General features: G+C 41.8%; 1 protein-coding gene across 8 annotated transcripts in view; it reads left to right on the top strand.

Annotated features, from left to right (window-relative positions):
* Nucleotides 1-26,044, top strand: part of PDZRN4 (PDZ domain containing ring finger 4) — a 389,321-nt gene that overhangs the window by 251,771 nt on the left and 111,506 nt on the right. For 4 of the 8 annotated variants that reach the window (XM_039506114.1, XM_039506145.1, XM_039506155.1 and 1 more), the window contains one exon: nt 22,551-22,591. The exons of the other annotated variants lie outside the window; for them this stretch is intronic. In XM_039506114.1, the coding sequence (XP_039362048.1) occupies nt 22,551-22,591 (41 nt within the window). The remainder of the gene's footprint in view (nt 1-22,550; nt 22,592-26,044) is intronic. 8 annotated transcript variants of the gene reach the window in all.

Raw genomic sequence — 26,044 nt, 5'->3', positions numbered from 1 at the left:
CTGTTGTCTGTTAGTTTGTTTATTGTGTGCTTATTGCCTGACTATAGTATAGAGTGTGGTCTGTTTCGGGGGACTGTGCGCTGAGCCTAGTGGCCTGTTAGGCAAGGCTGAGAGCTTCTTAATGAGACTTTGATCTCTAATCCCTTTAGAATCCATTAACCAGCAGTGTGGCTACTCAGGGAGAATAGGTGGTTTTTAAAGTCAGCTCCTAAGCGATCAGAGGAGCTAGCGAACAGAAGCCGCAAATGGGCGAGTTTTGCAAGGGAGTTTGGAGAGGGAATGAGAGAGCCAGGTACACCCAACATTTTCTAAATTTAGGCCAATAAACACCTCTCTGCAAAAAACAAACACCACCCACAAAAAACAAACAAACCAAACAAAAACCTCTGAAGGAGTAAAAAGAAATGAATGCAACAGAAGTTCAGCAGCAGAGTGGGGGCTATCCAGTTTATTGCACGGAATGCAACATGTATGATTACCTGCCTTGTAGCCAGGTGGCATGTGTGTGCATTTGGTGCAAGGAGCTCATGGCCCTCAGAGACTTGTTATGGGTGCTTGAGACCAACATGGCTGAACTGGAGGTGTTAAGGGAGACAGCAAGGTATATAGATGAGACTTTCTGGCACACAGTAGAGCAGCTTCCACCTGTCCCCCGTCTGACAGCCTCTGTGCTGTTGAGGAGGATGAAAGTCTCAGGGAAGGAGAACAGCAAACTGAAGCGGAGGGAAATGATCCCATAGTTGGGACCCTTCTTCCAGATGATGTCATGGCAACTTCTCACACTGAGGATACCTCTCTAGGGGAGAGGCCCCTGTTATTAGGAAGAGACAGGTATAAGTAATGGGGGATTTGACCATTAGAAATACATATATCTGGAATTGTAATGACCAGGAGAACCACATGGTGAATAACCTGTCAGGTGCAACGCTTGCAGATCTCTCAAGACATCTAGGCAGACTTATGTGCAGTGCTGAGGAGGAGCCAGTGGTTGTGATACATATACATACCAGTGACATAGAAAAAGGTAGGAGAGAGGTCCCGGAGGCCAAATTTAGACTGCTAGGTAAGAGTTTGAAGTCCAGAGCTGCCATGGTAGCATTGTCTGAAATGCTTCAGTTCCACACACAGGACCAATTAGACAGGGAGAACTGCAGAGTCTCCATCTGTGCATGAGACGATGGTGTGAGGAGGAGGGGTTTAGGTTTATTAAGGAAAGGATGAGCTTTTGTAGGAAGGATGGGCTCCAAACCAAAATGGAACTAGATTGCTGGCATGTAAAATTTAAAAAGATCAAAGAGGGCACGGGGAAAACTGACAGGTGTGGAGGAGCACATGGTTTGGAAAAAGACATCTCAAAGGGGATTCTCAATATCCTAGTAAAGAGGAGAGAATAGGAGTTGATAAAGCACAGGTAGGAACCGAAGTGAAACAGTCAAATGGAAAAGAGTCCCATTCAATTACATGACATGAAGGCAGACAACTAAAAAGTGACAAATTGTGTAAGTGCTTCTAGTATGCAAATACTAGAAGTCTAAATACTGAGATGGGTGAACTTGTATACCTGGTATTAAATGAGAATATTGATATAATAGGCATCACAGAAACTTGGTAGAATGAAGACAATCAATGTGACCCTGCAATACCTGGGTATAAGATATATAGGAATGATAGAATAGATCATACTGGTGGGGGGTGGCACTGTATGTGTGTCATGATGAGGGACTTACCCCTGCATCGCCTCCTGCTGGTCATCTCAGGGAATTAGCTCTCCAGCCATTGGAGCGCCCTCTGCAGGCTGGTGTCCTGCTACCACTTGCCCCCCCATGACCCTCCTGGACTCCGGTGCCCTGTTATCTGGGGTGCTGCCCCCTGGCAGTAACCCCTCACTCTCAGGGTCTCTCCTCCCCAGGGACCCCCGACCCCCTAATCTCACCTTGCCTCAGCCGGTGGCTACTGCCAGTCAGCAATGAGTCCCCGCTCCCTGCAGCAGACTGCAGTATAAGAGCCTGTCATCACAGGCAAGGGGGTAGGACCTGCTGTCTTCCTCTACCAAGTAAAAATCTTAAATGAATCCAATTCAAAAGAATAGTAGAGAAGATAAAAAAAATGCTACCATGGCTAAACAACAGAGTAAAAGAAGCAGAGGAAAAAGGCATCGTTTAAAAATTATAAGTCAAATCCTACTGAGAAAAATAGAAAGGAGCATAAACTCTGGCAAGTATCAGAGTATAATTAGGCAGGCCAAAAAAGAGCTTGAAGAGGAACTAAGAAAAGCCTCAAAAAACTAACCACAATTTTTTTTAAGTGCATCAGAAAAAGGAAAGCCTTCCAAACAATCAGTGGGGCCACTGGACAATTGAGGTGCTAAAGAAGCACTCAAGGAAAACAAGGCCACTGTGAAGAAGCTGCATGAATTTTTTGCATCTGTCTTCACTGCAGAGAATGTGAGGGAGATTCCCCCATCTGAGCCATTCTTTGTAGGTGACAAATCTGAGGAACTGTTCCAGACTGAGACGTAAATAGAGGAGGTTTTGGAAAAAAATTGATAAATAATAATGTCACCGGGGCCAGATGGTATTGACTTAAGAGTTCTGAAGGAATTCAAATATGAAATTGCAGAACTACTAACTGTGGAAGACAATCTATTGCATAAGTCAGCTTCTGTATCAGACAACTCGAGGACAGCTAATGTGACGCCAATTTTTTAAAAAGACTCCAGAGGCGTTTCTGGAAATTACAGGCCAGTGAGCCTAACTTCAGTCCCAGGCAAACTGGTTGTTGGGGAAAAGTCAGCGTGGCTTTTGTAAAGGGGAATCATGCCTCACCAATCTATTAGAATTCTTTGAGGGGGTCAACAAACATGGACAAGGATGATCCAGTGGATATAGTGTACTTGGACTTTCAGAAAGCCTTTGACAAGGTCCCTCACCAAAGGCTGTTAAGCAATCTAAGCAATCATGGGATACGAGGAAAGGTTAAAAGATAGGAAACAAAGGGTAGGAATAAATAGTAGGTTTCAAAATGGAGAGAGGTCAATAGTGATGTCCCCCAGGGATCTGTACTGGGACCAGTGCTGTTCAACATATTCATAAATGATCTTGAAAATGTGAAGTGGTAAAGTTTGCAGATGATACAAAATTACACAAGATAGTTAAGTCCAAAGTAGACCGTGAAGAGACAAAGGGATCTCATAAAACTAGGTGACTGGGCAACAGAATGGACAGATTAAATTCAATATTGATAAATGCAAAGTAATGCATATTGGAAAACTATGCATACAAAATGATGGGATCTAAATTAGCTATTAGCACTCACGAGAGAGATCTTGGAGTCATCATTGATAGTTATCTGAAAAAATCCGCTCAGTGTGCAACCATGGTAGTCAAAAAAGCTAACGGAATGTTAGGAACCATTAGGAAAGGGATAGATAAGACAGAAAATATCATAATGCTGCAATAAAAACCCCTGGTACCCCCACACCTTGAATATTTCATTCAGTTCTGGTTACCCCATCTCAAAAAAGATATATTAGAAATGGAAAAGGTACTGAGAAGGGTAACAAAAGTGATTAAGGGTATGGGACAGCTTCCATATGAGGACAGATTAAAAAGGCAGGAACTATTCAGCTTGGAAAAGAGGCGACTAAGGGGGATATGATAGAAGTCTATAAAATCATAAATAGTGTGGAGAAAGTGAATAAGGAAGTGTTGTTTGCTCATTTACTTAACACAAGAACCTGTGATCACCCAATGAAATTAATAGGCAGACATTTAAACAAACGAGAGGAAGTATTTCTTCACACAACACACAGTAAATCAGCAGAACTCGTTGCCAGGGGAAGTTGTGAAGGTGAAAACTATAACTGGATTTAGAAAAGATATAGGTAAGTTCATAGAGGATAGGTCCATCAATAGGTATTAGCCAAGATGGTCAGGAATGAAACCCCATGCTCTGAGTGTCCCTAAGCCCCTGACTGTTAGATGTTGGGAGTGGACAACGGGGGATGGATTACTTGAGTATTGCCCTGTTCTGTTCATTCCCTTTGAAGCATCTGGCATTGGCAGCTGTCAAAAGACAGGATAGTTGGCTAGCTGGGCCATTGGTCTGATCCAGTATATCCATTCTTATGTTCTAATAAGGATAACAACATTTCATTACCCCTGCATTCAATACTAAAGTAAATTGTAACCCCAAAACCAGCCAACTCTGTGTGCTGAACTCATAGGCAGAGTAGATGTGTCCATACAAATTCGCTCCTGCAATCTTTTCCTGCAGTTCATCACTAAATGTCAGAGGAGAGTTCATTCAGATCTGGTTTCCATGTATATTGATGAGAAGTTTTTTCTCACCACCATTTTTTCTGTAAAATATATATTATTTTGTTGGGTTTACTTGAAGTTACTACGTATTATTTTCCTGTAGAATTTAGGCTGGGATTTCCAAAGGCATCCTCTGGAGCTTGGCATCCAACTCAATTGAATGTCAATGTGTTTTGGGCACACGACTCCCTTAGGCTTTGAAAATTCCAGTCCTTTTGAATGATGCTATATAAATCATCCTGGGAAGTGAAATCCTGTAGCAACCAAAGCATTTCCAATCCTATCATGGCAAGACCACGTGTAGGTGTGAAAGAGTATTTGTTTCCAAGCTAATTTCAGTACTTGGGCACTTTGCTGAAACTTTGGGCAAGAATGGCAATGTACGTTTATTGTGGTAATGGTCAATTAATACCAGATGGAGACAGCATAATAATGTATAGGCCTTGGCTGGTCCTCTACATGGGGGTGAATTTCACTCTATTCAAACTGGGATAAGCCAAGAAAAAAATACTTAGTAAATTACAGGTTTTTAAGAAAACAACAATATAGCCAAACGAGTTTATAAATGAATAGATATCCACTTTATTAGTAGTTCTAATAACCCTGATTCTCTGCTACATTGGGAGTACTGTACTCCGTAGGAATGGGGGTAAAATGGGACCCACATGAGGCTTCTCAAACTGAATAGGGGAGACCCCCACACACACATACTCTTGGGGAAAATAGGTGTCTCTCGTCCCCATGTGGCTTTGGGGGAAAACTACTGAGAGGAGCAAGCCAGAGACTCTGGTAGGAGCAGCTGCAGAAGCAGCCAAAGCAGAGAATATTTCACCATTTTGACTGGACTTCCTCTGCTCTGTGCTGACTGGTTGTTTGCTCCAACCTGCTCCTTTCCTCTTCCTCACAGTCCCTTCACCTCAGCTTCACTCCACACTTGCCCCTCCTCCCCTCTCCTCTCATGCCCTGTCCCGCTCACTTTCTTTCCCTTCCCTTTAGCTGATCCCTTCCTGACTAACACCTCCCCCAGAAAAAAAGATCATACAAGTAAATGCTCAGGGTAAATACAAATCAGTGATTTTTAAAAAATAAACCTTTGATTTGTTTAACTTAAACCACATTTTAAAAATTTTAATTAAATACATTTTTCTTTTAAAATTGAATCTATTTGAAATTATGACAACCTATGTTAAGGCCTAATCTTATTATAATGTATTAAAATAATTTAAATAAAAAATATATTGCATCAATGATACCCCCTTTAAATTTTAATACATTTAAAAGTTCTGCTTTTATAATTGTATACAGAATCAAGGGAAAAACATCTTTAATTTCTGAGGTCAACTCAAGCTTTATAAATATGCCTAATTTCCTTCTTCACAATGGAGTGAATGCTGGTATTTATGTTTTTCCAAATGTCAGTACTTTCAGTTTCTCTTGTGCAGAAAAGCTTTTGTTTTAATAACTGTTGGGTTCAGTTTAGCTTGCAGGTGCAGAGAGAATATTTTATTTCTTTGCAATAGTTTAACTTTGAAAAAGCAGGAAATGTAATCAAATCCTTTTTGTGGGCGTTATTCATGCTGTTACAGCAATTCTGTACATACATAAAGTGTCACTAGGTTTGTTTTCACAGGTGTAAAAATAATCATATTTGGATCAGTATATTTGCAGATTAATAATTGTCCATTTATTGTCTAATTCTTGCAAAACACAAAACCCACCTTATAAAAACATTAATTGCAGAGTATATGACAGTATCACCAAAATGTGGTTTCATGATAGCATACTTGATGCCCACTTTAATTGCATTTTATACTGGAGAGAACCAGGCCAGGGCCTTCAATAGGCTGTTCTGACATTTGGGTTAAAGATTAAACTGACTAGGGTCTCCTGGAGGCTTCACTATTTTGGTGGAGAATCTCCTAAAACTATCTCCAAACTCTATTAATTACAATGTGGCATGAACCCTCCTATAGTACATTACATTAAATAAAATGGGTCTGTAGTAATTATTCATGTGGCCCCGACTATCCCATTTTTATTAAGGCCATTTCCACACCTAGGTTAGACATTAAAGTTGCCATTTTCTTCCACAAAAATCCTTTGGCAGTGAGTAAAGCCGGGAGCAGAAGAAATTACAGAGGGATTAATCTCCAGCCCCAGCCCCAAGAAGCTTTTCTCTGGAGGTACAGGATAATATGCTGAACTGTGTTAAGCAATGAGAGAGTTAATGAAAAAAGCCCCAAGTCCCTGTCTGTGTCAGTGAGTGTATGTCCCTTTCTAAAATTGTCAATATCATTTTCAGTCTTCACAGCCATACTGGGCTGCTGAGATATGCACGATGTCTTTGGGTGGTTTCCGTTGCTACTGTTTTTAAAAGCCTGGCCATGTGGAAGGTAAGATGCGGGAGAGAGGAGGGAGGGGTTCATTTCAGAGGAAAGAAGGGGGGTATTACAAAGCTCTCGAGAGACAAGGTGGGTGAGGTAATCTTTTATTGGACCAACTTCTGTTGGTGAGAGAGGTTGGTCCAATAAAAGATATTACCTCACTCACCTTGTCTCTTTAATATCCTGGGACCAACACAGCTACAACAACACCACATAAAGCTCTCAAGAGTCCTTTACATTTCAAATAATTCTTCCAGATGTAGAAGAGGGTCTTGCACTCCGAGCAACGCTGAGAGAGAGAGATCACATAATAAGGACAAAGAGCCACACTGCGCACAAAAGGGTTGGAAAGACAAGAGAGGCTGCTGTGACTTGGCAGGTCATTCCCATTGCACCCTGCTCTGCCTGATAAGGATACATTTTACAGTGGCTGATGCTGCTGTTGACACACCTCTGTGCTCACTGCAGAGGCACTGGGGTTTTGGAAAGGAATGATAAGGAACACAATGAATAACTAACAAAGCTCGTTTGATGAATGCAGTCATTTGCATTACAGTGCAAAATTGCTTTGCTCCTGATGGCTGAATGTCACACTCAACTACAAATATTATTAGTATTATTTCAATGACATCTAAGGGCAACAGAAGACTGTGTATAGGATTTTATTTGGGAAGTTTCAAATTTACGCAATAAAAAAAGCACAGAGAATGGTGAGCAAAAGAGCCTCATTTTATTTGTCTTTTTGAAAGTATGTGAAATACTGTTAAAAATTTTAATGTTTGCTATCTGGGGAAAAATCTATTTGTAGCAGTAATATATACAACATAATTCACACATCAGTACTCACAATGCTGTTTTTTGGGTAGCATCTTTCATATAAATGCATAAAGGAATGCCTCACAGTCAATTATATTGTATACATACCTGTAATGTGTGTAGTTACAGCATTACACAAGTAGTATCTGCCAGGACCAGCTCTAGGCACCAGCAAAGCAAGCACGTGCTTGGGTGGCACAATTCCAGGGATATTCTTTTTTTTTTTTTTTTTTTTGCTTGGGCAGTTGCGCTCTCGGAGCTTGGGGTGGCAAAAACCTAGAGCCGGCCCTGGTATCTGCATGCTACTTTACGTGACATTTTTGGAGACTAAGCGTGAAAAGTTAACACTAATAAGAGTAGATTTTTCATGTCATTGGTACTTTCATTGAAAAGTGGATACATTTTATGCAGTGTTGTGTTCTTCTTACCTCATTCCTTTGAAAAAAATTCTATTGCTTTTAATGACAGATTACACAGGTAAACCTATTTCAGTCCTCAACCCTCCCCTCGCCCTCCACACACACACCAGGAATATAAAAATCCATGACCCACAGACAGCTGCAGGCTGCAACTTCAACTAAAATTATGATCTACCAGAAGATCCATGACTTGTATCATACACTCTCTCTGTGCAAAAAAATCACAGTGCATACAGGACTTGCATGATGCATATGCATGATGGTCACAGGATTTGTATGCATTTCCCATGCACTGTCCTGAAAGTCAGTGAGGCACAAAAGCAAGGAAGGAACCTCACTGATGTCATAAGTAACCCACAATTTCTTGACTGTCCCTTTTCTCTGCAAGTATCATTTTCCTTGGTCAGTTTTCCTTTTCTCTTTCAGTAACCTGCGCTTACTGGTGTTATACTTCTAGGTGTCCATGGACGCAGCCTCGTGAATTATGCAATTTGATATGGTACCAAAAAAACAAGTAGAAATGTACTGATCACATATGATGCATTTCGTGGCCAGGAAGCTGGTAGGCTTTCATTATACAGCCACGCTACTTTTGAAACAGCACCTGGAATCTTTCAGTCCATTCTGGGTGTCTTGGTATTGAAAAGTCTTTGATAAATTAGAGAGAAAAGCAACAGAAGTTAAGAGGCCGATTGCCCTGACTTGAAGAAAGATTAAAAGAACTAAGGGCCCAGTTCTGAGAAGTTCTGGGCTCCCTCCACTCCCATGAAAGTCAACTGGTAGGGAGGATGCAGAGCAACTCTCAGGACTGGACCCTACATATGTGTAGCTTGGTGAAGTTACAAGTAAGCATGGATATGTGGTGTCTGAAAGGTATAAACATCAGTAAAGCAGAGAACTATATATTTGACCCAGTTCATCACTGTGCAGTCAATGATGTCTATCAAAATGGGGTGTGAAAACTTGGCAAATCACAATGTAGTACCTTATACCCTCCGTCCACTGGTGTAAACAGCTGCATTAACTGGTACAACGAGGTAAAACTAGATACCATGTGGTAAAATGTTGTAAATGGAAATTTAGATTGAATAGTAGAGGAAATTACCTAATAGTGAGATTTCCCAGATGTGGAATAATCTTACAAGTGCAGTGGTGGAAGTTCTACCACTTGAGGCATTTAAAACTAGGAAGGGCAAAGCCCAGAACAGATAATGAACAATCCTGCATTGACAACAGAATGGACTTAATAGCCTAATAAGTCTTTTCTGTCCCCCTCTCTATGATTGTAAGCTAGGCCCAATACATGCCTAGTTATGCAGCTTAATATATTGTCCAAAGGCACTCAGATACTATGACGACAGGCATAATATAAAACCTAAATAAACCAGATAAGAGTAGAGCTAAAGTTTTTTCCTATTATTTGCACAAAGTGGTGTGTATATGTTTGTGTGTATATGTTCATTTGTCACAGAAATGCAAGGTTCCCATTTATTTTTATATGAATTGACTGGTTTTCCTCTGCTTTTTTCCTCTTTTAGTAGTTGCAAGAAGTGTCTTTGCTTTGTTTATATATGCAAACATGTGAATGTGTTTTGGGGTATTCAGCCAATGCACATAGGGCATCATCCACATTCTATTGAAGTCATTCTGAGTCTTTCCATTGACTTCATTAGGTTTTTGAGCAGTCTCTTAGAAATATTAAGAAGGTGTATTTCTCTAGCATGCCACCATAATACAGAGAATATATGCCTCAGTTGTTAGAGGAGAAAACATAACAGAATATGTTTTTGACACATTGGGCCAATATTTTCAAAGGCAGGTGCTGTGCTGTGCCTTCAGAATTGTGCATATACCTGTTATTCCAACAAATCCCCAATAAGCCTTCTTGTCTGTACTCTGAACATAACATTAGCATAGTGCCCAGGGTCACAACAGTAAGTCATCAGAAGAACATCAGTTAAAAACTCTCATTATACCGGTCGCTCAAAAACCTAAACTATCCTGATTCTACCAGTTGCCCTTTGAATTTGACACAAATCCAATGGAAAAGCTAGCCCATTAGTACAGTGGCATTTCAGTTAAACACAGAGACTTCAAAATTCTGATTTCCTTAGGAAAAAAGTACACATAATTGACAAACCATGTCTCTCCCTGAGTTGCTGGGTTCTCCATAGTCTATGGCAGCTTCAAAGAATTAATGCTGGAGTCTGAGAAGCTTGGCTTTAAATTGCCATTATTCACAAGAGTCGCTACGTGTTTTATGCCCGGAGGTGGTTAGAGTCACAGTAAATTCAGTAAATGCATTTAAACATACTGTTGAACACAACTTTAAATGCCGAAATGTTTTACTTTAAAAAAGAAATAGGTAGAAAAATATTCTCCTTTTCCATCACTCTTTTGCACTTTTTAAGGGATGTATGTGATTGAATAATTTGGCTAATGAGCATTGATTTGCTGCAAGGTCTTCAAGGAAGGGACCTTGATGGTTGTACCTTGGTCTAGAACAATGGGACCATGATCCCTAACAGGCTTTCAATAATAATGCTATAGGTGTGAGGTGATCTAAACAAGCTAATACATTTATCACTACATCACTTGTCTCCTTTTTTTGAAGCTTGCTCATTGATTTCACGAGGACTACTCATGCACTTAAAGTTAAGCATGTGCATAGGTGCTTTTCTGGATCAGACCTTATGTCATTAAGGAATAATTTGGTTAAAATGTTTTTGTGTATAAAGTGCTCCCAAGGTTCTAAACCATGGAAGCTGATCCAGTGCCACTGATTGGTGTTTTCCTTCTCACCTCTCTCTGATTATCCTTTTGCAATTTAATTTATTGCCGAAATCAGAACAGCAAATAGGGCATGTGCTCACTTATTAATGGATTTATGAATATTCTAAGTTATAAACAGTTTAATCTTTCATATTGACTCCTCGTCCTTCAGTAATGTACAGAACATGGAAATGTGTCTATTTAAACAGTGCAGCCTGATTGGAAAACCTTTCCCTCTTTATCCTTGCAGTTTCATGGTTAAAATGGTGCAGACTGTTAAGTAGTATATGGAAGCACAGAGTGCAGCCCGAACGACCACCCACTACGTCTCTCTCATTGATAAGCTTAGAGAGAGAGAGTGCAGTGTAATTTACAGATGAGTAGCAGCACATATTCTGGTTTAAATTTGACACTGCCAAATAGTCAACTAATCTTGAAGAAATCACGTTACTGCTTAAGGATATGCAGCGTGTCTCAGCATGTAAAGCTTTTGCTTTATAATGTATGAAGGGGAGAGAGAGAATTAATATGCAGGTAACCAAGAACTATATGGCCACAATCACATCTAAGGATTTGGATGATATGATAACCATGAGCGTCGAGTTCAAGTGTTGTGTTAGCATCAGAACCCTGAAGTGTCTTTTTAAGGATATCACAGTATTACATTAGGATTTGAAAAAAGTCTCACATCCCGCTGTGTGCTTTCTACAGTTCTGTTTGCTATAGCAGCAACAACAACAAAAAAGAAACTTTTTTGAACTCAAGAATAATAATTTAATATTCTATAAATGAATATAGGATGGTTACAAAGAAAAGAGACAAGAATTGCTGTATTACATCACTCAGAATGGCAGAGAGTGAGTAACAATAGCAGAGACCAATAATCCTCCTGAACCTTATGGCACCACACACATTTTTCAGGCTGAGCTATATTGTATGATTTCTCATATCAGTACTAAATTCCTACAAAACACTTGAGAATGGCTAGGTAGGTGTGCTGTGATTACTGCTTAGTACACTAATAAATCTTAATCACCTCCTTAATCACTGTTCCCTTATGCTCCCCTTGTCTTTTTGTTATGTCTGCCTGTTTTCTCCCAAACATATTTAGACTACAAGCTCTTTAGGGCTCTTTACAGTGCTTAATAAAATGGGGTTCTGATTTGAGACTGACGTCTCTAGGCATTGCCACAATACAGATTTCAAATAATAATGATAATATCCTTTCCTCTTGTGCAGCAACCGAACAGTTCTCCAATGTAAACCAGACTGCAGTTCTCTGTCTTCCTTCTCATTTAATTATACAGTCCACTGTGTATCTGGGATAGCTCAAAACACTGAATTTTAACCTTGTAGGGAAACCCGTATGCATTTAGGGCCCTATCCTACAAACACTTATTACTTTAATAGCATTTTCTAAGCAGAGATTGATCCATATGGTGCAGGAGCTTCCTCCACTGGAGATAGAACCCAGGGTTGTGATCCTTGGAACTGACCAAGCTGTGCTTGGCATAGAACCTGGGATGGAGAAGGTGATTCTAAAGCATCTTTCTTCTTCGAGTGATGGTCCCTGTTATATTCCACTGTGGGTTACACATGTGCACCATGCGCCCGGAGTCAGAAAATTTGAAAGCAGTGTCCGTTGGCCCGTGCATGCACCCTGAATCACCTTGTGCTTCCATCCAATGTGATAAGAGGCTGGGCAGTCTGACCGTGTCTCCAGTTCCTTCTCATCACCTCATAGTCCAGGTCAGAACCTCCAGTGTCCTCGTCTCTGATGCAGCTCTAATACTTTTAATTGTATATAGTATCAGTATTAGGCATGGTTTTAACAGTTTTACTTATTTTCTTAGTTTTAGTAGGTTACTGGTTTTAACAGTTTAGAATAGAGTGCAGGGACTTCTCCCTCTGCCCCCTGTACCCTGTTCAAGTACTGAACTATGCCCAGAACTCCAGGTTTCAAACTCTGCATCTCCTGCCCGTGGTCCTTCTCAGTCAGCAATGAGCACCACCACTGTCTCTACTGCCTGGGAGAAGCTCAAATCATGGCAAGGTGCAGTATTTGTCTATCTTTTCCCACCCGTACCTGAGAAGGTTGAGCACTTTTTCTCCAGATGTATCTTGTGGAGATGACCATGAGACCACAATCAGATCCAGGCTGGGGAACCCACACCTCCTTACCCCATATATCAGCCTGAATCAGCAAGGAATGCAACCTTCTGCTGCTGCTACTACATTCGACTCTGGTACCTGTGGAGCCACTCCCACAGACCCCATGGCAGGGCTGAGTCAGGAGATTAGGAAGCACTCCCATAAGCATGGGACTAAGTCCACCTTCCTCTAGGTCCACCTCAAAGAAACTGGACATACTTTCCACCAGCTTGGCTCAAGGGGATGTAGCACATTGGAAGTCCCACAGGCATGAGAAGACCCATAAACAGTGGGATGCACCAGTTCCAGATTGTCAATATTGCCATCTCTAGCACTTCACAAAATGTGAGAGCCTCCAGCACTGGTAAAGACTTCAGAGCTGGCACTGGTGGCCAGAAAGGAGAGAGAGCCCTTATGCCGGGGAGATCTGGATCCCTGGCTGCACCCCAAGATGTCTTCGCTTTACCGGATCCAGAGTCTCCTCCTCCATTGGGTCCCTCCACTTCCAGGGAACTCATATCCCCGCCACAATTCATGTCTGTGGTATGGGGGGGGGGGTTCTCAACCCCTGGCATATGCTGTACACCTTTCCATTGGCTCTGACGGTACCACCATTGAAACCAGAGTCTGCATTTTCCTCTTCAGATAAATTGGAACTGGTGAAAGAACTGCCTTTTGCATACCTCTTCTATGCATCACCACGGAGATCAGCTTGCCCATTGGAGCAACTACCTCCTCACCCTCCCTGGAGACGCTTGTACTCCATGCCATCGGGACCTGCGCGACCTCCCATTGATCCTGGCAATGAATGTCTTCATAGCTTCATAGCTTGCACCACACAACCCTTGTGTACCAGCCAACACTTGTCTGTCTCTACTTGGCCACATAGCCTAGTGCACTTACGTGATTCCCTTTGCAAGACTTCACCTTTGTTTCCTTCAGACATGGCTTCAATCTGTGTACTCACTGAGCCACCACTACATGAATCTCCTGCTGACTGTCCCAGCCAAGGTACTGTCCTCCCTCCTATGGTGGACAGACCCACATCATGTATGCGTGGGAGTTCCCCTTTCTTCCCTCTTCTCTGTACAGAAGCGGTCAGTCTCTGGAACTGGTGCATCAGCAATCAGATCACCCTATCCAAGGCCTATCGTCTGGGGATGCAGAATGTGCTCACGGACTCATTAAGTAGACACTTTGCAATCAATCATGACTGGGAACTTCATAACAAACTGCTACACGATATCTTCACGCAGCTAGGGACCTATTTGCTTCTCAGACAAACAGCAGGTGTGCCATGTATTGCTTCGGTGGAGCCCTCGTTTACTGCTCCCAAGATGACACTATCCTTCTCTCCTGGTCAGACCAACTCAGCTATTCCTTCCCTTCACTACCGGTATTACCTTGGGTGCTACACAAGATCAGACAAACATAAAGGTGTTATACCAGAAGCTGCGATGATTCCCCTAATCCTGGACTATGTTCAGTCTTTAATGACATCTGGTCTTGCCCTCAGCATTTTGCAAGTCCACCTAGTGGTGATTAGCACTTTCCATGCTCCTACAGCGGATTACTCAGTTTTTGGAAAGGCCTCCTAAGAACCTTCCCACCTTTCTAAACAATCATGCCTCAATGGAACCTGAATTTAGTACTCTTAGTATTAACAAAAAACCCATTTCAGCCAATAGCAACTTGCTCCATGTCCCTCCTCTTCATGAACGTCACCTTCCTTGTTGCTATCATTTGAGGAGGAAGGGTCGGTGAACGCGGAGCCATGATGGATGACCTGCCATTTACAGTATTCCATAAGGATAAGGTCGCCTTACACCTACACGCAAAACTTTTATCAAAGGTGGTCTCCCAGATTCATATATAAGCGATCCATTCACTTACCTGTTTTCTTCTGGAACCCCACACATCTGCAGAGGAACTTGGACTCCATTTCCTCGATGTCCAAGGAGCTTTGGCCTTTTACCTGCAGAGAACAAAAACGATCAGAAAGTCCCCTAGACTGTTTATTGTGATAGCAGAGAGAATCAGGAGACAGGTCATCTCCATCCAGAGAATCTCCAAATGGATTTCCAGCAGCATTAAACTCTGTAACCAGCTGTTGAATCTACCTTCGCACACTAGGGTATGGGCCCACTCCACTAGAGATCAAGCAACGACTTCAGGACGTGCCTCTCATAAAGGTATGTAGAGCAGCCAAATGGAGTTCTGTCCACACGTTCGTAACACACTATGCCTTGGTGCAGGACTCAGCAGTGAATGCCTCCTTTGGCGTGGTCGTTCTCTGCATGACCCTTCTGTCCTCATCCTTGCACCCTCCTCTCACTTAGATACTGCTTATCAATCACCCACAGTGGAATACAGTAGGGACCATTACTCAAAGAAGAAGAGGAAGTTACTTACCTGTGACTGGCACAAACAGGACAACACAAGAGTGCTTTCACTTAAAGCTAAACTTTAAGCTTAGCTTTAAGCTTAACTTTAAGCTTAGATTTAAGTCTCAAGCACTTACATATGTGTGCAACAGGTTAGTAAAACACCTCAACCCTCGATAATTACCGAAGCTGAGCGCGGCTTTCAAGTGGCACTGTGACAGACTTCTGCTGGCCAGGCTTCCGTCTCCCAGTGCGGACCCCAAGATGCATCCAGAGGGAGCGTCCCTGGAGAGCCTCTTCTGAGAAGTCCAATTACCTCAAACTTTTCCCTCTTATTTATACATTAGTAATACAATCACATATCCCTTAAAGAAAACTTGCTAAGCAAGCAGTTTTGAAAAGATCAAGCAAGAGATTTTCTTATGGTCATCAATTTACCAGATATGTTTTTTTTTCTAGAATGTCCATGCCTTGGGTCCCTGACAAACATTCCAGGGGGCGCATGTAGACAGACTTCCTGTTTTTCTAAAATACATAGATCAGCAATTTCAACATTCTTAGCAGGAAGGACGCAGGGTCAAGCTGCCCTGTCTGTGGCACCCAAAACCCCCTCCCCTCCTGCCTTGGTTACACTGAGGCTGCTGCTGCATGACCAATTTACGACCTGCTGACGTGGCTACTTTTAGCAATAAGCCAGAGTGGTTCAGTACGGCGTGCTAACTTGACTACTGTTAGCAACAAGCGATAGTGGTTTAGGCACTTTACTGATTTGTCATAATCTCCCCGAACACTCCAGCTCTGCCACAAGCTACTCTGAGCCCACCAAAGAATGTTCACTATACGTGGGTGGGGGAGCAAGTGATATAGCGCTCCAGCACTGAGGAATTCTCCTTACGTCAGAGGAATCCCTGATTAACGCAGCTTTCTGTCCCATTTGTGCAAAGGGAACAGAGCCAGAATCGGGCCCCAGATTTCCTGCATCTGAGAACAGCTAAGAACAGCTTATTGTTGAGGTGTTGGTTTGTGACATTAGAGGCAGCTGATTCAATCATTTTACAGGCGACTTAGTGCAGACTACAATCTTACTGGTAGAATCCATTAAAATCAGGGCTGTGAAGCGATAAAAAAAATTAATCGTGATTAATCATGCTGTTAAATAATAATAGAATACCATTTATGTAAATATTTTTGATGTTTTCCACATTTTCAAATATATTGATTTCACTTTCAACACAGAATACAAAGTGTACAGTGATCACTTTATATTTATTTTTTATTTTAAATATTTGCACTGTAAAAATAAAAGAAATAGTATTTTTCAGTTCACTTAATACGAGTATTGTACTCTAGTCTCTTTATCATGAAAGTTGAACTTACAAATGTAGAATAATGCACAAAAAAACCCTTGCATTCAAAAATAAAACAATGTAAAACTTTAGAGCCTACAAGTCCACTCAGTCCTACGACTTGATCAGCCAATCGCAGGAGAAAATGCTGCCCGCTTCTTGTTTACAATGTCACCTGAAAGTGAGAACAGGCATTTGCATGGCACTGTTGTAGCCGGTGTTGCAAGATATTTATTTACCAGATGCACTAAAGAGTCATATGTCCCTTCATGCTTCAACCAACATTCCAGAGGACATGTTTCCATGCTAATGATGGGTTCTGCTCAGTAACGATCCCAAGCAGTGCATGTTCATTTTCATCATCTGAGTCACATGCCACTAGCAGAAGGTTGATTTTCTCTTTTGGTGGTTCAGGTTCTGTAGTTTCTGCATCAGAGTGTAACTCTTAAGACTTCTGAAAGCATGTTCCACACTTCATCCCTCTCAGACTTTGGAGGGCACTTCAGATTCTTAAACCTTGGGTTGAGCGCTATAGCTATCTTTAGAAATCTCACATTAGTACCCTCTTTGAATTTTGTCAAATCTGCAAATGTTCTTAGAACAAACAACATGCTGGGTCATCATCTGAGACTGCAATAGCATGAAATATATGGCAGAAGGCAGGTAAAACGCAGAGCAGGAAACATGCAATTCTCCCCCAAGGAGTTCAGTCACAAATTTAATTAACACATTTTTTTTTAAAGAGCATCATCAGCATGGAAGCATGTCCTCTGGAATGGTGGCCAAAGCATGAAGGGGCATACAAATGTTTAGCATATCTGGCATGTAAATACCTTACAACGCTGGCTACAAAATTGCCATGTGAACGCCTGTTCTCACTTTCAGGTGACACTGTAAATAAGAAGCGGGCAGCATTATCTTCCGTAAATGTAAACAAACTTTTTTGTCTGAACGATTGGCTGAACAACAGCCCTAATTAAAATGTCACGTGTTTATTTCACATATTTAGGAAAGCCATATTTCACAACTATGTCACAGCCTTGAAACCTCTATAATGATGATATAGCCAGAAAATACTAATTTTATGTGCTAGTTGATTGTGAGATTTCTGTTATATCCGTTAAATACATGGGTTTTCTTGCTATAGAGTAACTTTACATATATTCCGTCACACCCTTGCAATCTTATTAACCCAGTATGAATCTTTGAATAGCAAAGTAACTGACAACATTTGTGTGACTGTACATTTCTGCTACTGTGTACTCGCTGTACCAGTTCGGAGAATAGGGTAATCCCTTTGACCAGTGGATGGAAACAGATAAATCAAGCTATTTAAGTCATGTAAGTATCCCAGAGCACCTCAACTCCATTTGTTATTTCTTGTGTCTCAAGCAAGTCAGACAGTGTTAGTGTGGATTGGTCCAGGGAATGCAGTAACAATTAGAAGCTGTTCTGGCCTATGTATTATCAACATTCTACTTCCACATATAGCAATCCGGATGTCCATTTCTTAATTTAAAAAGAAATGTCAAAAGTTATAGACATTTTGATATGTGGAGCATCTTTATAATTGTGAAAAAATAATAGTTGAACTTTCATGTTTATATTAGTGTGTCTGAGGGTATGTCTACACTACGGGATTATTCCGATTTTACATAAACCGGTTTAGCAAAACAGATTGTATAAAATCGAGTGCGCGCGGCCACACTAAACACATTAAATCGGTGGTGTGCGTCCACGGTCCGAGGCTAGCGTCGACTTCTGGAGCGTTGCACTGTGGGTAGCTATTCCGTAGCTATCCCATAGTTCCCGCAGCTTCCCCCGCCCCTTGGAATTTCCGCGTTGAGATCCCAGTGCCTGATGGGCAAAAATCATTGTCGCGGGTGGTTCTGGGTAAATGTCGTCAGTCACTCCTTCCTCTGGGAAAGCAACGGCAGACAAGCATTTCGCGGCTTTTTTCCCTGGATTGCCCTGGCAGATGCCATAGCATGGCAATCATGGAGCCTGTTTTGCCTTTTGTGACTGTCACCGTATGTGTACTAGGTGCCGCTGACAGAGGCGATTCAGCAGCGCTACACAGCAGCATGCATTTGCTTTTGCATGACAGCAGAGATGGTTACCAGCCATACTGTACCATCTACCATACCATAAATTGGTAATGAGATGATCATGGTTACCAGTCCTTTTGCACTGCACCATTTGCTGTTGTCATAAGTGCCCCTGGCTGAGATCAGCCACGGGCGCAAAAGCCAAAATTGGGAATGACTCCCTGAGTCAATCCCTCCTTTTTGGTATCTAAAAATAGAATCAGTCCTGCCTAGAATATGGGCAAGTGTACTAGAGAACCACTGTATCATAGAACCAGAGAGCACAGCTGCTCTGTGTCAGATCCAGCAGAAATTATGAGCTGTATGCTATTCACAGGGGGTGCTCCTGCAACAACGCCACCTGTTGATTCCATTCTTCCCCCAGCCTTCCTGGGCTACCGTAGCAGTGTCCCCCCACTTGTGTGATGAAGTAATAAAGAATGCAGGAATAAGACACAGTGACTTGTTAGTGAGAAATGAGTGGAAGGCAGCCTCCAGCTGCTATGATAGTCCAGACAGGACATTAAGCAGTGTGGAGGAGAGGAGCCCAGCATCCCGCTGCTAGTCCAGGGGCAACTGAATCTTTTCTTTACACATGAAGGGCGGGGGCTGATGGAGCTCAGCCCCCTGTTGCTATGATGAAGATGGTTACCAGCCATACTGCACCATCTACCAGGAAAAATCAGGAGCTTTTTACACAGGCGCCCATGATTGACCTCACTGAATGCTAGTCGGCATGGTTACCAGTCCTTTTGCACTGCCCCATGTGCCAATAGGCTGATGATGATGATGGATATCAGCCATATTGCACCATCAGCCACCCATGGCGGGGGGGGGGGAGCAAGGATGTTGGTGTTGAGTGCTGCACCATCACGTCTATCTGCAGCATTCAGTAAAGATAGGGTGACATGTAAAAGAGTCAAGAGAGGATTGTTTTCCCTTTCACTTCTGGGGGTGGGTGGGGGGGTGCGTAAATTGCCGAGCTATGCCCTGAACCACCGCGGACACTGTGTTTGACCCTAGAAGCATTTGGAGCTCAGCCAAGAATGCAAATGCTTTTCGGAGACTGCAGGCACTGTGGGATTGCTTGAGTCCTCCAGTCCCCGCTCCAGTCCCCCCTCCATGAGCGTCCATTTGATTCTTTGGCTTTCCGTTACGCTTGTCACGCAGCAGTGCGCTGAGTCCCTGCTATGGCGTCTGTGTGGAGATTTTTTAAAAATGATTTTGAATTTCGTCTTCTGTAACGGAGCGCTGATAGAACAGATTTGCCTGCCCTTACGCGATCACATCCGCATGGTCCATGCTGGAGCTCTTTTTTTATTTTGATTTCGGACTGCATCGCCACCCGTGCTGATCGGAGCTCCACGTTGGGCAAACAGGAAATATTCAAAAGTTCGCGGGGCTTTTCCTCTCTACCTGGCCACTGCATCCGAGTTCAGATTGCTGTCCAGAGTGGTCAGTGGTGCACTGTGGGATACCACCAGGAGGCCAATACCGTTGATCTGCGGCCACACTAACCCTAATCCGATATGGTAATTCCGATACTAGCGCTACTCCTCTCGTTAGGGAGGAGTACAGAAACCGGTTTAAAGAGCCCTTTATATCAATATAAAGGGCCTCTTAGTGTGGACGGGTGTGGCGTTAAATCGGTTTTACGCCCCTTAAACCGGTTTAAACGCATAGTGTAGACCAGGCCTGAGAAATCATTCCACTAGAGAATATTGGAGGGCTCTTGACTTCCAATCTGCCTAATTTAGAGGGGTTTTGTTTCCACTTCTTGGTTATAAAGTTTGTTTTACAATTTGGACTTGTATAAGTGGAAATGTCTGATCTACAATTCACAGGTAAGACCATGTTCCAATGTATGTCTTATTAGCCCATTAAAAATAATAGAAGACTATAGTACTGGATTGCCTTTAGCTATCTGGGTGTACATAGAGTATGGCATGTCAAAGCTAAATCATTTATTAACTCCTTAACCACATATATGTTATCAGTTTTCTAGTGCTTCAGCACTTAATATCAATATCTGCCTTTTACTTTCTTGTCTTTAATTAGTGTGTTTGTCTAGATCGCCAGATTTGCAAGCAGTAAATGATATATGGTAGTGAATTCTTTGCATCAGTAAGTGGCATGTTAGTGAGATATTATAGGGACGCCCTCTTAAAACCTCACTGCATGATATGTATCTAGTTAAATTGTTTGCTAAAATAGTATGTAATTTGCTAGTGCTAAAAATTGCAAAATAGGAACATCTTGTAATAATGAAGGATTCCAAATACAATAATTGTTTTGTTCCTTTATGTTTATAATTAAAAACCTGGATTATTGGCACTATCTTATATTGCTATGGAATGTTCTGCACAGGGTGTAGAGTTCTTAAGGTAGCATCCAGGTTTGCATTGTGAGTTGCTTCAACTAATTTTTAAGTGTTGGTTCCTTACTTGGATCAAGCTAACAGCAGGTCTGTTCATATGTGGTTTTATCTAACTATCATTTACCAAGATATAATTATACAATTTTAGTCAAATCTGAAACAGATGCCCTTCTGCTTACCTATTGTTATAGCCATTTGGTACCATTCTAATGTTACATTGACACCAGACAGGAAGGCCCATTATTTCCCCCACTGAATCAAAACCCTTGGGTGCTAATTTAATAACTTCAGTCCTCCAAATTGAAGCAGAGTTTTTGGCATGCACACTTCTCCCAGCGAGACGCTCTTGCCTCCATGAGGAAGGTGGTACTTTTGTTTATGGCAATGGTATATGAGAAGGAAATTGACAAGCAAGAGCACCTTAATGGCTGAAAACTACCTGTTAATGATTGTGGTATTGGTGCCTGCCTGGCAGCCTCTGTTTCCAATTAAGCATCTGCCGGAGCTCGAAGCTGGGCTCTTAATTGGAAAGAAACAGATTCAAAGCAGGTTGCATTTTCTGCCAAGACAGATTTATCAGTTAAGCTGTGCCTTAATCCATTCTATTTTCTTTCCAGCCCTCTCCCTTTTTCCTTTTCTCTCCATTTTACCATTTGTCTCCCACCCAGTGGAGAAAAATCCCTAAGTAGTGGGAATGCACAGAAGTCATTCAATACAATGGTGGAGTTTTCATTTCCTACGTAACCTTTTGCTGACCTGTAGTCCAGCGATAGTCTCTGTCCTAACTGCTAACTTTTTCTTCCCCCAATTCCTCCGCAGTACACATACATACATACCCATTAAAGTATATTGTCTAGTGTACATTCAAGAGATCTGTTTGCAGCTATCTTTTACATAGAACGGATTGTTTAATTGCAGATTAAAGATTAATGCAAGTATAATGATTCCATGAGGACACTTCAGACAAAAGCATCCTGCATCAGGCAGCCTGCATCCATTTTTCAATTTAGCCATAAATTTGGCTGGGAATTAAATAGTAAGTAGCCGTGATTGCAACACTGGTCTCCAAAGGCACTCCCGGGAATGAAAATAAATGAACAGGCTCTCACACAAAGCATGTTTCATTATGGTCATTAGTGGGCAGATCCTCAGCACAACTGAAGGTGAAATTGTCTACAAGAAATGTTGGCACATGGTTGTTGAAAATGGAATGGAAAGGGAAGCAAGATTGAAAATGTTCAGGGCACAGAGTCCAGAGATGGCAAACTTCTTTTCTTTATTCTTGGCCGGGACGTAGACTGCAGGGTGTGAGCAGAACTGCTTATGTGAAAAGATCCCTTGTATATGTAACTCATGCATTATGCAGCACCAGTAACTCAGCAGAACATTTCAAATGTTGTGTAATATTTAGATACCTAGAATTATCACAGTTCCTTATATACTTGTTATTTTGAGGGGAAAATATTAAGTTTTTGCTTCCTTTTATGTTTTTCAGGTGAGGGACATTTTATTTTCCTTAAAATGTTTGCCAAACTGGTAAGTTGTTTATGTCTTCATTTGCTTTATATGCAGTGCATATGAAAACAGGAGGTTGCAGCCTTTATTCCAAGGGTGGAACTATGCTGCACTAATTTGAGAGACGCTGGGTGTGTTTTGTACTTTGTTACTGTCTTTGGGTTTAAAAGAACTCTTCATTATAGTCCTTGTGCCAGATGCAGCTTATGCTGGCGTAACCTCAGACAGCCCCAGTCATGGTAAGTTCACAAGGAGAATGCAGATGCAGAAAGCTGCCACAACTTCTAAGCCACAATTCAAAAAGCAGGCAACGCTGTACTACAAAGATGGAAGTGACCAAGGAAGATGAGGGATGCATTAATTCAGTATATCTCTTCAGCAGTCTTCACAAGCTGGGCTCCAATGGACCAAAAACTAAAGCTACTCATTATCCTACCCCCTCCTCCCTGGCAGAATACCCCACTGGGAGGCAGTGTTAACATTGTTTCCTTTCCATTGGAAGTGAAATCCTTCCTGAGTGCCAGGGTGTTAGACGTAAGGTGACCAGACAGCAAGTGTGAAAAATTGGGGGGCGGGGTAATGGGTGCCTATATAAGACAATGCCCCCAATACTGGGACTGTCCCTATAAAATCGTGAAATCTGGTCAGGGATAGATGGCACAGGGAGATCCTCTCCCACATTTGTGAGTCTGACCCTTGCTGAGGGCCTGCTTTTACTTTCACTTACCTTGGTGTAATTCAGGAATTCAGTTCCGGGGTTATATTGGTGTAAAAGCAGTGTAAATGAGTTGAGACTCAGAATGTATAAGTACAGTTGATGTACATTTATCATAGGTATCTTTAAGCTACACTTTTTTTTTTCGGTCTTCTCTGACAACTGCACTGTTTTCTGAAATCCTAGTAGCAGATTTTGAAATGTAAAATTTCTTTTTTTTTGTATGTAAACAAGATTTTCTGTGCAAGCAATACTGATAAAAGAATTAACAGGAATCTTAGGCATACCCTTATTTTACTTCAGTTGCTCTTTTACTACAACTATAATTCATAGAAATGTGGGGATGGAAGGGACCTTGAGAAGTCAGAAAGTCCAGTCCCCTATGCTGGGACTGGATCAAGTAAACCTAGGCCAGCTCTGACAGGGGCATATCCAACCTATTCTTAAAAACCTCCAATGATGGGGATTCTACAACTTCCCTTGGTAGCCTAGTCCAGAGCTTAGCTACTCTTATAGTTAGAATTTTTTTCCTAATATCTAACCTAAACCTGCCTTGCTGCAGATGAAGCCCATTACTTTTTGTCCTACCTTCAGTAGATACGAAGAACAATTGATCATGGTCCTCTTTATAACAGCCCTTAACATATTGGAAGACTTATCAGGGTCCTCCTCAGTCTTCCTTTCTGAAGACTAAACATGTCCAGAGTTTTAACCTTTCCTTATAGATCAGGTTTTCTAAGTCTTTTATATTTTTTGTTGCTCACCTCTGGACTCTCTCCAGTTTGTCCACATCTTTTGTGAAGTGTGGCGCGCAGAATTGGACTCTAGCTGAGACCTCACCAGTGCCAAGTAAAGTGGTACTGTCACCTCCCATACTTTACATACAACATTCCTGGTAATACACCAGAATGATATTAGCCTTTTTCACAACTGCATCACATTGTTGACTTATACTCAATTTGTGACTCACTATAACCGTGAGACCCTATTCAGCGGTACCAGCAGCTAGCCAGTTAATCTCCACTACCGCAGACAGCAGGACTGGAAGTAATGGGCTTAATCTGTAGCAAGGGAGTGTTAGGTTTGATCATAGGGAAAATCTTTCCAACGATAAGGATAGTAAGTACTGAATAGATTACCAAGGTAGGCTGTGGAATCTCTGTCACTGGAGGTGGTTAAGAACATGTTAGACAATTATATGTCAGGAATGGTCTAGGTTTACTTGGTCCTGCCTCAGTTCAGAGCTGGACTAGATGACCTCTCAAGATCACTTCCTCCCCAACATGATTCTGTGTTCAGTTCCTCAATTTTTGTTCTGTTTTGCTCATATGTATATCTTTGTTTTTCTTTTCCACTCTTAATAACAAGGGAACATTTGTATAAAAATAGGATCCATTTGCTCAAAGGTTCATCTGTTTTTGCCTCTTATTACATTCTTTAAGTTAAAATCCTCTGTGACATCACATTTGTTACAGTGGCACTGACTGCAATGTCATAAATATAGAGTGACATAATGATGTAATAAGCAGAGGATGTAGATAATACAGTGAGTAAGCTAATTGCATGCTGTCATTGTTAACTTGTATTCCTTTTGTTTCTTTGTATTCACCTGTTGGCCCTTGACTTTTACTTAGATGGTATGTGTTATGTGTTTGGGATGGGGGGGGGCTGATCCATGATTGGATCCCTTAGGTGCTACTGCAAAATATAATAAATAAATGTCATATAATAAAGGTAAATTTTTAGATCAGTGGTTCTCAAACTTTTATATTGGTGACCCCTTTCACACAGCAAGCCTCTGAGTGTGACCCCCCCCCGTATAAATTAAAAACACATTTTTTATATTTAATACTATTATAAATGCTAGAGGTGAAGCAGAGTTTGAGGGTGGAGTCTGATAGCTCGCGATCTCCCACGTAATAGCTTTACGATCCCCTGAGGGGTTACGACTCCCAATTTGAGAACCCTTGCTTTAGATTTTGTGTGTGTGTGTGTGTGTGTGTTTGAAAGCAAGAGTAAGAGAAAGAGAGAATGTGAGGCACCCAGAGCCTGGGATATGCTCTGCAGAAATGGAAATAAATAAATAACATGAATATATAAATACATAAGAAGAGTTTCTAAGCAACCAAGATCATGCTTTTGTAGAACTCAGAGATCTGTGAACCCTGGTGGGTTTGTTTTATGCTGGTGTTCAGGAGCTGAACCACTGAGCTGATTTGTGAGGGATTGAAAGTGATTAGTCCTTGTAGGTTCACTTCAAAGTCTGTATTCAGGAAAGTCAGAGAATGGAATCCCCACACCCCAATCAGCCATGCTACAGGCATAGCTTCTTTTATTCTGGGGAGAGTGAATAGTAGTAGCCTCATAGTACTGAATGTCCCCTTCCCTAGGTGCAGAGTGACTGTTACCTTCATCTTGTGTCCTTGAGAAGCAATGGGAGCTGGCAGTAGGGCTCTGTCCCAATTCAGGGTCTTCTGGGGATCCAGAAAGTGTCCTACTCTCCTTCACCAGGAATAAAGCAGCAGGAGAAGCAATCTCTCTCTCTGCTGACACATGGGGAATAAGGCCTTATGAGGCTAAGCATAGAAGTGAGGAAACATGTTCCTTACTTATTAATAAGTATAAAAGAAAACAAAACTAGCCTGAGGAAATATCTTTTAGCTCAGCAGAATTGTTTCTCAATAGATAGTTTCACAAAGATTTGCATGGGATGTCAGCTACTCCTTTATCTGACAACTTACCAGCTCTAAACAAGCTCT

Source organism: Mauremys reevesii, linkage group 1, assembly GCF_016161935.1.
Source record: "Mauremys reevesii isolate NIE-2019 linkage group 1, ASM1616193v1, whole genome shotgun sequence".
NCBI lineage: Eukaryota > Metazoa > Chordata > Testudines > Geoemydidae > Mauremys > Mauremys reevesii.
This window is presented reverse-complemented; position numbering and strand designations above follow the sequence as displayed.